The sequence below is a fragment of the Vidua chalybeata genome, chromosome 21 (genome assembly GCF_026979565.1).
Source record: "Vidua chalybeata isolate OUT-0048 chromosome 21, bVidCha1 merged haplotype, whole genome shotgun sequence".
NCBI classification, from domain to species: Eukaryota; Metazoa; Chordata; class Aves; order Passeriformes; family Viduidae; genus Vidua; species Vidua chalybeata.
Window position 1 is genome coordinate 11014707 of NC_071550.1, and position 12260 is coordinate 11026966.

The 12260-nt window shown below is 66.1% G+C and overlaps 2 protein-coding genes across 3 annotated transcripts; both read left to right on the top strand.

Annotated features, from left to right (window-relative positions):
- The first annotated feature begins 1593 nt into the window (after nt 1–1593).
- Nucleotides 1594–10081, top strand: AJM1 (apical junction component 1 homolog). 2 transcript variants are annotated; one of them, XM_053962492.1, is made up of 4 exons: nt 1594–1765; nt 4536–4609; nt 4853–4920; nt 6327–10081. In XM_053962492.1, exon 4 carries the CDS (start codon nt 6390–6392, stop codon nt 9615–9617), a length of 3228 nt encoding a protein of 1075 aa, XP_053818467.1. In that variant the 5' UTR covers nt 1594–1765; nt 4536–4609; nt 4853–4920; nt 6327–6389; the 3' UTR covers nt 9618–10081. The 2 variants fall into 2 exon arrangements, with proteins under 2 accessions (XP_053818467.1, XP_053818468.1); XM_053962493.1 differs by lacking the exon at nt 4853–4920.
- An 82-nt stretch (nt 10082–10163) lies between these two features.
- On the top strand, nt 10164–12185 carry PHPT1 (phosphohistidine phosphatase 1). The gene is made up of 3 exons (XM_053962432.1): nt 10164–10764; nt 10929–11053; nt 11792–12185. Exons 1-3 carry the CDS (start codon nt 10623–10625, stop codon nt 11882–11884), a joined length of 360 nt encoding a protein of 119 aa, XP_053818407.1. The 5' UTR covers nt 10164–10622; the 3' UTR covers nt 11885–12185.
- Nucleotides 12186–12260: the final 75 nt, after the last annotated feature.

The window sequence follows — 12260 nt, forward strand, 5'->3', positions numbered from 1 at the left end:
TCTAAAGCCCAGAGCTCCGGACAGGTGACCTCAATCCATGCAGGTGTCACCCAGGGCCACAGCTGCACGGACAGAGGGTGGCACTGTGGGGGATGCCCTAAGGGCAGCACACTCCTCCATGCCGGGACTCTGCATTCCACAGGGATGGGCTCTTGCATCGTTCGGGTGACTGAACCTACTGGTGATGTGGAGCCTGCCCGTTGCTCCGGCGTGCATCAGCGGCCACATCGGCGGTGCTCGGGGCTGGCTGGCGTGGGGCTGGCAGCAGGCGGGAGCAGATGGAGCAGCACGGCGGGGACCGCGGAGGCAGGAAGCCGGCGGCAGCGGGAGCGGCTGGACCAGCAGCCGGAGCCCTGTGTCTTGCAGAGAGGAACATGGACGTGCCGGGGAGTGCGTGGGGGGCGGGGGAGGGGGGATGATGGGGCCCGTCTGAACATGGTGCGGCGGTCCCGGGGGTCTCTTGGCAGGGACAGGCTCACCTTGCTCCCAGCTCCTCCTCCAGCTCCTGTGCCACTCGGCAGTGCAATGAGTTCCTGGTGCTCAGTCTGGCCCCCAGGGCACATACTGCTGGTCCCAGTGGGCTCAGCAATGCCCACTGCTCCCAAGGGCATTCCTGCAGGAATCACAGCAGTGCCAGCCCGCCACAGGCCCGCCAGCATTGCTTTGCCTGGTGCAGGCACCAGAGACAGTGGAAGGTTGTTCCTGAAGCTGCAGTGGAAGAAGGAAAGGGTCTTGGCTACAGGGATTTTGAATCAAGCAAATCCCAGGGTGCACTGCCATCCAGAAACACATGGAGAGAAGCAGCCTTGGATCAGGGCTTGGAGCCATGGCAGGTACTGGTAGGTCCTAGGGCCATGGCCATGGCCCCTTGCCAGGGCACCCACAGGTGCTGGGGCTGTCCCCAGAGCTGTGGGCAGTGGAGGGCAGCTCAAGGAAGTGATGGGGGAAACTGAGGCACAGCTGTGACTCAGGGGCTGTGCTGTGCTGGAGATGCTGGGGCCTGAGTGTGCCGGGAGCTGTTCTGTGCGTCTTTCATCCGTCGCCATCACTGAGCATCCCTGTGGGCTCCAGCCACCACAGGCAGCGACAGCCCCGGAGGCTCTGGGAAAACGAAGCCATTCCATGGATGAGCTTAGCAGGGGATTTCGCTGCCCAGTCGGCCCCGGCTGCGCAGGGCCACAGTGATGAGGCAAGGTCAGGCAGGACAGGCCTGGGGGGCTGTCGTTGCAAGGGCAGGTGCCTGCAGGGGCTGCGGATTTCTGTACATGGTGTGGGGATGAGCCGCGGTGCCCCGCGGGCACCGGCGATCCCGCGGACACTCACACCCGCGGTGCGGGGACACCCCCTGAGGGATGGCAGCGGGGACCCCCAGACCCTGCCCGGAGGTCCAGGGGGAAGAGAGGTGGGGGCGGGGCCGGGAACCGGGGTGGAAACCGGGGCCGAGCGGAGCCGGGCGAGGGCGTGGAAGTGGATGGGGATGATGGGGATGATGGGGATGATGGGGATGAGGACCGGTCTGGGGGCGGTGCCGGGGGAGGCTCCGGTCCCAGTGCCGGCCCCGCCGGTAACTCCGCCTGCCGTATTTATGGGAAAACAAGCAACGGCAGAGCGTTGGGCCGAGCCGTGCCGTGCCCCGCCGTGCCGTGCCTTGCTGGATCGGGCGGAGCCGGGCCATGGTACCCTGGGCGGTGGCAGCCCCAGCCTAGCGCGGCGGCGGAGGCTGGGGGATGCGGCGGGAGCCGCCAGAGCGGCTGGCGCAGAGCAGGTAAGGGGGTCCCGGGCAGGGGCCTGGGGTTTGCTACACCCCCGGGGGCCCCCGACCGGGCCAGCCCCTCGCGGGCTCCCCCTCGACCATCGCCTTGCATCGCATCATATCTCATCTTCCCCCTTTGCCCCCCACCGTGTACCACATCTCCATCCTATTCCCCGAAGATCCTCCCGGGGCATCCCAACCCCCAGGTTCCCCACACCATCGTCCCGTGCCCCACATACCCGTCCCCATCTATCTGTGCTCCTTCCATTCCTCCAGCCTCAGCGGGGCCATCCCTATCCCGTGCTCCCGAGCCGAGTCATCTCACCCCATCGCACCGGTATTTCGGGGTTCTCCATACTCCCGTGTGCCCTATCCCCATCCCATCCCTATACCCATCCTCATCTCCCAGCCCCAACCCCATCCTCGTCTCCGTCCCATCCCACCGCAGCGCTCGAGCGGGGCCATTTCACCCCTCCCCCCGGTGCCCAGCTCAGCTCCCTGCGTGGCCCAGCGGGCCCGGTGCCGCCCGGTGCCAGTACGCAGCGGGGTGGGGGTGGCCGGGGCCACCGCCCCGGCGTCTGCAGCAACGCCTGGGACAGACTTGCCTCTACCAGGGGCCGCCCCATGCACCGTCCAACCAGTCCCGACCCCACAACCCGCCCTCCCGGGTTGCCTCTGGCTCCCCTGCCCCCCCCGGCCCGTTTGCGGGTGCCCCCCCCCCCCACGCTGAGGGACTAGAGGGGCCAGGGATCAGGCCGTCCCCTTCACCCTGGGGTGCTGCTCATCCCAACCTGGATGCCGGCACCGGGGATACCCTCCTGGGCCGAAGGTGCTGCTCCCCCCGGCAGGATGACTCCTCCGGGGGTACATGCTGGGTTCGGGTTTGGCAGCCATCTGTGCCTGGTGGTCTTGGGACAGGGACTGGGGGCGATGTGGCAGTACCAGGGGCAGAGAGGCTGAGACACGGGGCTGGGGAGCACAGAGTGGAGGGGCTCTCTGATGTGTAGGGTGGGCAACTGCCTCAGGGGCATAGGGCACCATGTGTGTATCCTGGGGGTGGCACGCGGGGGAGTGTCTATTTGCCACAGATACGAAGCAGGGACAGGGTGGACAGTGGGCTCTCTCACCACAGACCGTGTCGGCTGCCAGCTCCCGGTGCAGGAAGTGCCCAGGCAGCAGCGGCCATCGGTGTCCTGCTGACACACACACAGTGCACAGGCCCTTGCGCAGCAGGGCTGGCTGTGTACAGCGGGCACAGACGGGCACAGACACTGCCCCCACGGCAGCTGCTGGTGGGACCTCCAGCATCATCTGCTCGAGCAGTGTTTGCTGTAGGACGCTGTCGTTGGCTGCCTGTCCCGATGCAGGGGCCACTGATGCACTCAGGGTAGTACTCGGGGCAGGGCTGGGGCAGTGCTGGGGCAGGGCTGTGGGCAGCGCTGGTGCTGCTGGCCGTGCCCGCGGGGGCGTGCATGCAGTGGGCCTGGTGCAGCGCAGTGTGCGCTGGGGCTGCTGTGGCGGAGGGGCAGTGCAGCGTACTCAGCACTCTGCATGTGCAGGCAGTGTGCAGGCACCCTATCCACTGCAGCACGCCTGCCTGCTCAGCGGGATGTGTGTGGGCAGCAAGCAGGCAGGATGGGCAGCAATGCCCAGCCAGTGTGCGGGCAAGGATGGGCAGTGTGCGGGCAGGGTGCACGGGACAGTGCCCTGGCAAGGCACCAAGAGCAGGATGGGCAGGCAGCAGCCCTTGCCATATACAGAGACAGGCAGTGTATGGGCAGTGCCCTGGAAGTGTGGGCAGTGTGCAGTGCCCGCCGTGGTTATGGGGCAGGCAGGGTACTGCAGTGTGCGGGCAGTGTGGGGTGCGGTGGTGGGGGGTCCGCACCCCTCCCCCCCCAGCCCACACGTGGCACATGCAGGCAGCGACCCAGTTCCCGGCATCCTCCGTGGGCCCCTCTGGCAGCAGGGTCGCCCCCGGCCCAGCCCCTCGTGCTGCTGGAGCCCGGTGCTCACGGGCAGCACAGTGGGAGCAGTGCATGTGCCCGTGCCGGGAGCAAGGGCAGGACCCCACGGAGGGCGGCTCCCATCCACTCCGTGGGCACCAGCCGCTCTGCAAGTGCTGTCAGCAGGTGTCACATCCACGGGGTAGCACCGTGTGGGCACCTCGGGTAGGGAGGCCGGTGCCTGCCGAAAGTGGGCAGTGCTGGGGGTGAAGGGGGCATCCAACGAACCGGGTGCCCACCAACTGGGGGTTGGAGAGCAGGGGAGATGCAAAACCCTGTAGAGTTGGTGTCAGAGGCTGGTGGGTATGTGAGCATAATGGCACTGGCAGCACTGGGGGGCCATCCCGGCTCTGCCCCCATCAATAGGCAGAGGGTTCTTGCGGCTACGTGAGGGCTTTGCTCTCCCTGCACTGCCACAGAGCCCCAGCTCCCCATGCAAGCCTCCTCCTGCACCCACGCTGTCCTCACCCACGCTGTCCTCGCAGAGGAGGAATAATTTGGAGAAACCATGGCAACCCCACAGCTCCACCGGCAGTGGGTGCTGCTGGGTGGGTGGAAGACACTGGTGCCCGTGGGATGCAGCGCCCACATCCCCAGTGCACAGGGATGCACACAGTGGCCTCACTGGGTGACAGTTCTTTTTGGTTCAGCAGGGCTGTGGCTGCATGGGTCTCTTGGGGGTGCTCCATGTGCTCACAGGGCATCCATGGCCCCGGCAGCCACACCTCCACCACACTGGGGGTGCCCCAGGAGCCTCACATGCCTTGTTTGTTTTGCAGCCCTGGGATGGAGCCAGCACAGGCCCCTCGGCCACCTCAGCTCACCCACCCCCTCACTGCTGCTGCTGGACCAGGTAGGACCCTGGGCTACAGTTCCCTGCCTACCAGCCACCCCGATACCACAGGAATGGGCTTCCCAATCCCACTGTCACCATTGCTGTGGCATGCTGCCTTGCCAGATCCAGCCCAGCTCCCACATGCTGTAACACAGCAGAGCCAATACTGGGCCACCTTTTGGGGGCAAACCTGCCCTCCCAGCTTTGCAGGGAGGCACTGGGACCCCCATCTCCTTTCTCATGGCATCTTGCTCTCCCCAGCCCATCACATGGACAGACATCCCAAGGCCACTGGAGTCACCTCAGCTCTGGCATCTGGCATCTGGCAGGTAATGAGGAGGAACCCAAGTCCCCTCCCCATCTCTGCATAGCCAATGCTTCTTGCTAAATAAAGTCAATTCTTTTTCTCCAAGAAACATCCTCCCTGTGGTCCTCTGCTGCTCTTTAAAGCCAAGTGCCCACCCATCTTTAGTGCAACACAGAGCAAGCAGCCAGCATCAGCCAGTGCACCCAGACCCTTGGTAGCCACAACACCCAAAGCTCAGAGGATGTAGTGAGGTGACAGCTGGGGGGGTCCCCGTTGTGGGCAGAGAAGGTGCACACCTCCCAGTGCTGGTGACAACCCATGGCAGCTCTCGAAGGGCTAGTGGGGAAGGTCAGTGCTACAACCCACTTAGTCCTGTGGGCAGACCCCTTCCTCTGTCCCCCCCATGCACTGTGGGAACCTTGTGCTGATGTCCTCATTGTCACACAGCTGTGTCACACTGTGGCTGGGGACTCTGCCCACCCTGGCCACCCAACAGCATTGTCCCAGAGCACTGGGGTGCTTGGTGCTGGCACACAGTGGGTGTCAGACCCCACGTCCCACAGCAGCTGAAGCCACCGTCACACTCGCTTTCCAGTCCAGGGGACGTGTCACAGCCATGGGACACAGAAGACGACAAAGCCAGTGGGTTCTGAGCCAGCACAGCTCCTCTGGCACAGGGAGGTGATGCAGGAATCACTGCTGACATGTCAGTTGGGGCACCCACCACAGCATCCCTCTGCCACCCCTGGGGCCACCCCTGGTCTGAAAGACCCAGGGAGTGATGCAACTGTGTAGCCAGCACTGTGACCACCCCATACAGGTGTTTGTGGGCCACAGTGGGTGCAGCCACCACATGGAGGGGTTGTGGCTCCTGCCTCCTACAGAGCCCCAGACCATGGGGGCTTCCCAGCCACCATGATGGGTGCTCATGGTGCTTGTCCCTGGGCCCTGTTTCCCCCTACAGTGCTGATGCTAGGACATGGACACAGTCCCAGGAGATCCCTCACCACTCCGGTGTTCTCACCAGGGCTGAACACACACTCCTCATGGAAAACCCTGGTGTTGGACCCTCACAGCCCTGCTCAGAGATGCCAATTCATGTGATTCTGCAAGACAGTCCCTGTGCCCTGTGGCCCAGGAAGAGGGCACAGTACTCTGTGTTCTCTTCTTGCTGTGCTGAGCTGATATGCAGAGTTCCCTGGCTGCTCCCATCATGTCCTGCCAGCTGCTCTGTGATTTGCACCCTGGATCTGGAGACTTTTTCCAGTTTCTTCCTCCAGTTGACTGACTGTCGACAGCAGCGGTGGAAGCTGGGATGCCCCCAAACCTTCATTTCTGAAGAGATGGCCAATCCCCAGCTCTGAGGCAGCTGTGGGGATTGATACGAGGTCATTCCAGGATTGAGGCACCTCATGTGTTCTTTTGCAGGGTGGGCTGCCGTCCTCTGAGGCTGTGTGACAGGGAACTGGCAGGAGAAGAGTCGCTTTTAAGATGACACGAACAGACCCACCTGACATTCTGGTGTCCACAGTGTACCAAGACATCAAGGTGGCGACAGCAGCCCCTGGGGATTCCGTTGTCTGTCAGCCCCTAGCAAAATGTGACGCCTCCATGTCCTCCTCTTTGTCCCGCGAGCCGCAGCCCTTCAACAAGCGCCATTGTAGGAGTTTCGACATTGAGTCACTGGAAGAGCTGGGCACCCCCTCGGCCATGGAACGCGCCTGTCCGCGCCCCGGCATGCCCGAGCCCACGCCGGGGCCGCCGGGCAGGCAGGCGCCACTGAAGTCAGACCCTTACAGCGGCAGAGCCCCTGCGCCGCGGAGCGAGCCGAAACGCCGAGCCCGCTCCAAGAGCGCCCCGCGGGTGAAGTCCACCCTGACCCCAGTGCCCATCACCGTGGCGGCATCACCGCCACCAGCCCGGCGTGGGCGAGAGGTGCTGCGGGTGGCACGGGAGCCCTCTCACACTGATCCCTCGCCACGCCGCGAGGGCCCGATGCCGCTGCGGGCGCTGGCCAACGAGGTTCACCCCATCAAGCTGCAGCCGCAGCGGAGCAGCGTCAGCCGCATCTCCCCGCTCTGCCTGGGCAGCAATTGCTACGAGGAAGGGCCAGGGGCAAAGGTGGGTGCCAGCCCCCACGTCAAGTGCCGAGTGGACATCAAGCCGGACGAGGCAGTGCTGGTGCACACGGCGCGGAGCCTGCGGGCAGCTCCGAACCGTCCGGAGCCGCCGCGCTGGCCCCGCACCCCTGGGGCTGCCCGCAGCCTGACCGTGCCGGGGAGCCGGCAGGCGTCCGCGTCCCGCACGCCCACCCCCAGCGACTCCTACAGCGGGGACCCTCCGCTGCTGCCCTACCCCGGTGAGTACTACGAGGCAGAACGCCGGGCACTGGCATACCAGACAGTGCCCGTGCCAGCTTCACGGGAATTCAGGGAGTACCCCGACAGGGGCTGCATGACCTTTTCGGCCCCCGGCGTCCCGGCAAAGTTCTTCTACGCAGAGGAGTCAGCGCGGTGCCCCAGCCCTGCCATGCCCCTCCGCAGTTCTGGCTATGCCAGCTACCCCTACCCCAGCCGCCACGCCGTGCCCCAGCCCTTCTACACCGAGGACCCAGCCAAGGCTGCCGCTCACACGATGCCACCCCGGACGTTGTACGTGGAGGAGGCGCGGGGTTACCCGGTACAGGAGGCACCTGCCCGCACCTTCTATGGGGATGAGCCCCGCTACTACGCCCCGCGTGGGACCCCTGTGAAAACCCTCTACGCTGAGGACGCTCGGACATACCCAGCCCTCGGCTCCTCCCCGCGGCTGCTCTATGCCGAGGACTACGGGAAGTACCGGGAGCGGGAGGTGCTGTCCCGCACGTGCCCACCGCCCCGCAGCACACAGCCCCTGCACTTCGGGGACTGGTACTGCCCCGAGCGGGCCACGCTGCCCTACCAGAGCCTGCAACTGTCCCGCTTCACCCCACAGCCGGCCGGGCGTGAGGCCATGTTCTCCTCCTGGCACACTAGCTACGGTGTGACTCCACCACGGCTGGGCCGGGAGACCCAGCACTACTCCAAATCCTGGGATAACATCCTGGCGCCAGCAGTGCGCAGGGAGGAGGCCCTGCAGCGTGGGCGCAGCTATGAGAACCTGCTCGCCCACGAACAGCACCGCGCCTTATCCCCCGAGGAGCGCCGGCAGCCTGTGGTGATCAACTTGTCGAGCTCGCCCAAGCGCTACGCGGCCCTGTCCCTCTCCGAGAGCTCCATCCTCGAGCGGGTGCACGCCGATGGCAGCCGCGGGCCCCCAGGCCGCTCCTGGTACGTCACGCCGGAGATCACCATCACCGACAACGACATCCGTGCCGAGGGGCTGGGCCGGAGTGAGAGGCGCTCAGCCAGCTGGGACATGCTGGACGCGGGGCGGGAGTGCAGGCCCTACGCTGTGCCCTGTGCCCCACAGCCCAGCCCCAGGGAGAGTGGCTCGGGGCGCCAGCGCAGCCTGGAGCAGCTGGACGAACTCATCACCGACCTTGTCATTGACTACAAGCCGACACCGGGCCACCGCGCCGGGGACAGGGACAGCCTCGCAGAGCAGCTCAAGCAGCTGCTGAGCAGTAGCGCCTCGGGGCCCCCCCGGCGGGGCGAGGGCAGGCGGGTCCCTCCCAACGTGCCCGAGGGACCCCGACCCACAAAGGAGCAGCCGGGCCCCAGCTCCCATGCTGGCACCCCGCGCCGCCCAGTGGCCACCGGCCCCTTCGAAAAGTCACCGGAGAACTGCTCGCCCGACCTGAGCGCTGAGGAGGACGACATGATGATGTGCTCCAATGCCAAGTGCCGGCGCACGGAGACCATGTTCAACGCCTGCCTCTACTTCAAATCGTGCCACAGCTGCTACACCTACTACTGCTCCCGGCACTGCCGGCGCGAGGACTGGGACACGCACAAGGCCAGCTGCGTCTACGGGCGGGTGGGCAGCGTCTGCCGCCACGTCCTGCAGTTCTGCCGCGAGAACACCGAGGTGCACAAGGCTTTCTCGCGCATCGCCAAGGTGGGATACCTCTCCCGCGGCCGCGGCGTCCTCTTCCTGGGCTTCCCCAATGCGGGCTCCGCCGAGAACTTTCTCCAATTTGGGCTGGAGAGCCTGCTGATGTCCCCCACGTACCTGTCCCTGCGGGAGCTGGACAGCTACTCAGACAACCTGGGGGAGTATGCCCAGGAGCTGCGGGAGACAGGCAACCAGTACGACCCCAATGAATGTTTCCTGCTGAATGTAACCGTGGCCGTCACTCAGAAAGTGCCAGAGAGGCCATCACCGAAGGTGCAGGTGCCGACGGTCAGGAAATATGCCAAGGTGGCCTTAGCCTCCTCCAGCCCCGAGAAGAAGATCTTGAAGAAGGAACGGGACATGGAAACGTTGATCCTGACGCCACCGCCCGGCACGGCAGACATCGACAAGGAGGGGGAGGAGGGCCGGAAGGCACGGGAGGTCTGCTTCATCAACATCCAGCGGGAGCTGCGCATCCGCGGCGTCTTCCTGCGGCACGAGTTCCCCGCTGTCTACGAGCAGCTCTGCGATTTTGTGGAGAGCAACAAGCGCTTCACCCCCACCACCATCTACCCCATAGACAAGAGGACGGGCAAACAGTTCATGTGCATGATTATGGCAGCCTCTGAGCCTCGCACCCTCGACTGGGTGGCCAGCCCCAACCTCCTGGACGACATCATGTGAATGCAGGGCGGGGGGCACCCCCTCTGTAGATACGTGCTGTCCTGTCAGAACCCCCTCGGCTATTACACCAAGGGGAGGGGGCTGCGGGCAGCCGACAGTGCTGGGGGGTGACGGGAGCACAGCCCGAAGTATGTCCTGGAGCCCAGAGCCTGGCGACCCCTGCAGAGCCCTCTCGGGTGAGCAGTGCTTGGCCAGAGCAGGGGCGCCCCACACTCCCCAGCCCCTGCCCACCGGGCTGCCCCACACCCAGAGCCCCTCGGGCCTGCCCCAGGGCCCCCTCAGCCCCGAGGCTCCCACAGCGGCCATGCCCAGCGCCCGGGACTGGGCTGCACCAGGACCGTGTCCCCACCGTGTCTGTGTGGCCTGCGCGTGTTACTGCGGGAGCGTCAGGTGCTGGGGGGCCCTGGGATCCCACGCAGGCTCTGGGCACAGATCGGGGCAGGGCTGGGGGGTCCCTGGACGCTGCCGGGGGGGGGGAGCGGCGGCGGTGAGGGATCCGCGGGGGGCGGGCGGGGGGTGTCTATGTCTGACCGGGGTCGGGGGTGATCGCCAGTGAGGATTGACCGTGGCGGGGATCAGGGAAGGGGAGGCAGAGCCGGGGTCGTGGCCGAGGCCCGTCACCCGGGACGCCCGCACCGCCCTGCCCGGCCGCGCTCGCTGCTGTCGATCCCACCGCCAGCACCGGCACCGTCCTCCAGCAGAGCCCTGCTCGGCGGGACCCCGCGCCGGCTGTGCGCGGGCCGGGCTCCGCCAGCGCTGGTTGGGCGCTGGGCGGAGGAGGCGGGATCACGGGCCGGGGCCGGGTGCTGATTGGACGCTGGGCGGAGGAGGCGGGACCACGGGCCGCGACCGGGTGCTGATTGGGTGCTGGGTGGAGGAGGCGGGACCACAGGCCGGGACCGGGTGCTGATTAGACGCTGGGCGGAGGAGGCGGGACCGCGGGCCAGGGCCCGGCACTGATTGGACGCTGGGCGGAGGAGGCGGGCAGGGGCGCGGGCGGCAGCGATGGCGGGCGCGGCTCTGTCGCGGGTGCCGGACGTGCAGATCGATGGCGATGGTGTCTTCAAGTACGTGCTGCTGCGGGTGCGCGGGGCCGGCGCGCCCGCCAAGGACGTCGTGCGAGGCCACGCCTGGGCCGAGTACCACGGTGAGGGGCGTCGGGGGGGCGGGGCGGGGCTCGGCTCCGGCCCAGGGTGCCGAGGGAAGCGGCTGCGAGCCCCGGGGCCGGGCGGGGGCTTGCCGGGGTCTGGCCCGTCACGGGGCGGCGGCTGGGAGGGGGGTCTCCGCGCCACCCCCGCTCCCTCCCTGCAGCCGACTTGTTGGAGCGCACCGCGGAGGAGCTGGCGCGGCACGGCCTGAGCTGTGAGTGCCTGGGCGGCGGCCGCCTGTCCCACCGCCCCGAGGAGAGGAAGATCCACGTCTACGGGTATTCGGTGGTAAGCGGAATTCGCGGGGGACCCACGCGTGGACGCGGCATCTCCCTTCGCACCGCAGGTTCCACTGACGGCGGCCGAGCTGGCATCGCATCCCCTCGGGGGTGGAAGGGGTGAGCGGGGCGGCGCTCCCGGAGCTCCTGGGCGTTCTCCCGAGTGCCCCAGGGAGGGGACACTTCGCAGAGCCCTTTCAGGAGAGCGGTGCTTGGCCAAAGCAGGGTCACCCCATGAACTCCCTAGCACCTGCCTGTGGGGCTGCCACACACCCAGAGTCCCCGGAGGTCCCGTGGGGTCCCCACGGTTGCTGTCCCCAGTGCTGGGTGCTGCCAGAGGGAATCGGGCTGCACAAGAACCCTGTCTCCGCTTTGTGTGTCCTGAGGGCGTTTCTGCAGGAGTGTCAAGTGCTGTAGGGGCCTTGTAAGGGTGACTGGAGGCACCTCTGGGGACATCACTGTCACGGTGTGTCCCTGGACGCTGACCCCAGCCCAGGGCTGTGCTGCAGCACCAGCTGGGGCCAGGGCAGGTGGTCCCTGGGCCACAGTGCACACAGTTTTCCCAGCTTCAGGGTGGCACTGTCCTCTTGTCTTGGTGCTACACCAGCCTCAGCTGGAGTCAGGAAGGGCTGGCACAGGCTCTGTGGCCTCTCTGCTGCTGGGGTCTGCCAGAGCTGCCCTGGGGATTTGCTGGGCTTCTCTGCAAGTTACCACCAGCTCTCCTTGGGAACCCTCTTTTCCTGTGCAGGGCTTTGGACGAGCTGACCACGCTGTGACCACAGAGAAGCTGAAGGCCGAGTATCCCGACTATGAGATCACCTGGGCAGATGAAGGGTACTGACTCCTCTATCTGTGGTGCCAGCCCAGAACTGGCACAGCTGTATGCAGCACTGGGGTGGTGGCAGCAGGCTGCCCATGCTCGGCCATGCTCCAGGCTCTCCTGATTTTTCCTCTGTGTTGAACTTGCCCATTCTCCGCTATTACTGGACTGTCCCCGTGCCAGGTGCTCCCACCTCCCTGGCATGGCAAAGCTGGTGAAGCCAGTGGTTGCTCTGCCCCAGCCTCCTGGTGCCAGGGGCTCATCCACGTGTATCTGTGAGAATTAAAGTCGTTGGAGGAGCACAGCTGCTCTGGTGGCCATGCTCACGGTTTGGCTGCTCCTTCCCAGCTCTGGGTTGTGCCTGTTGACAATGGAAGGGACCCCCCCCCAGATTATT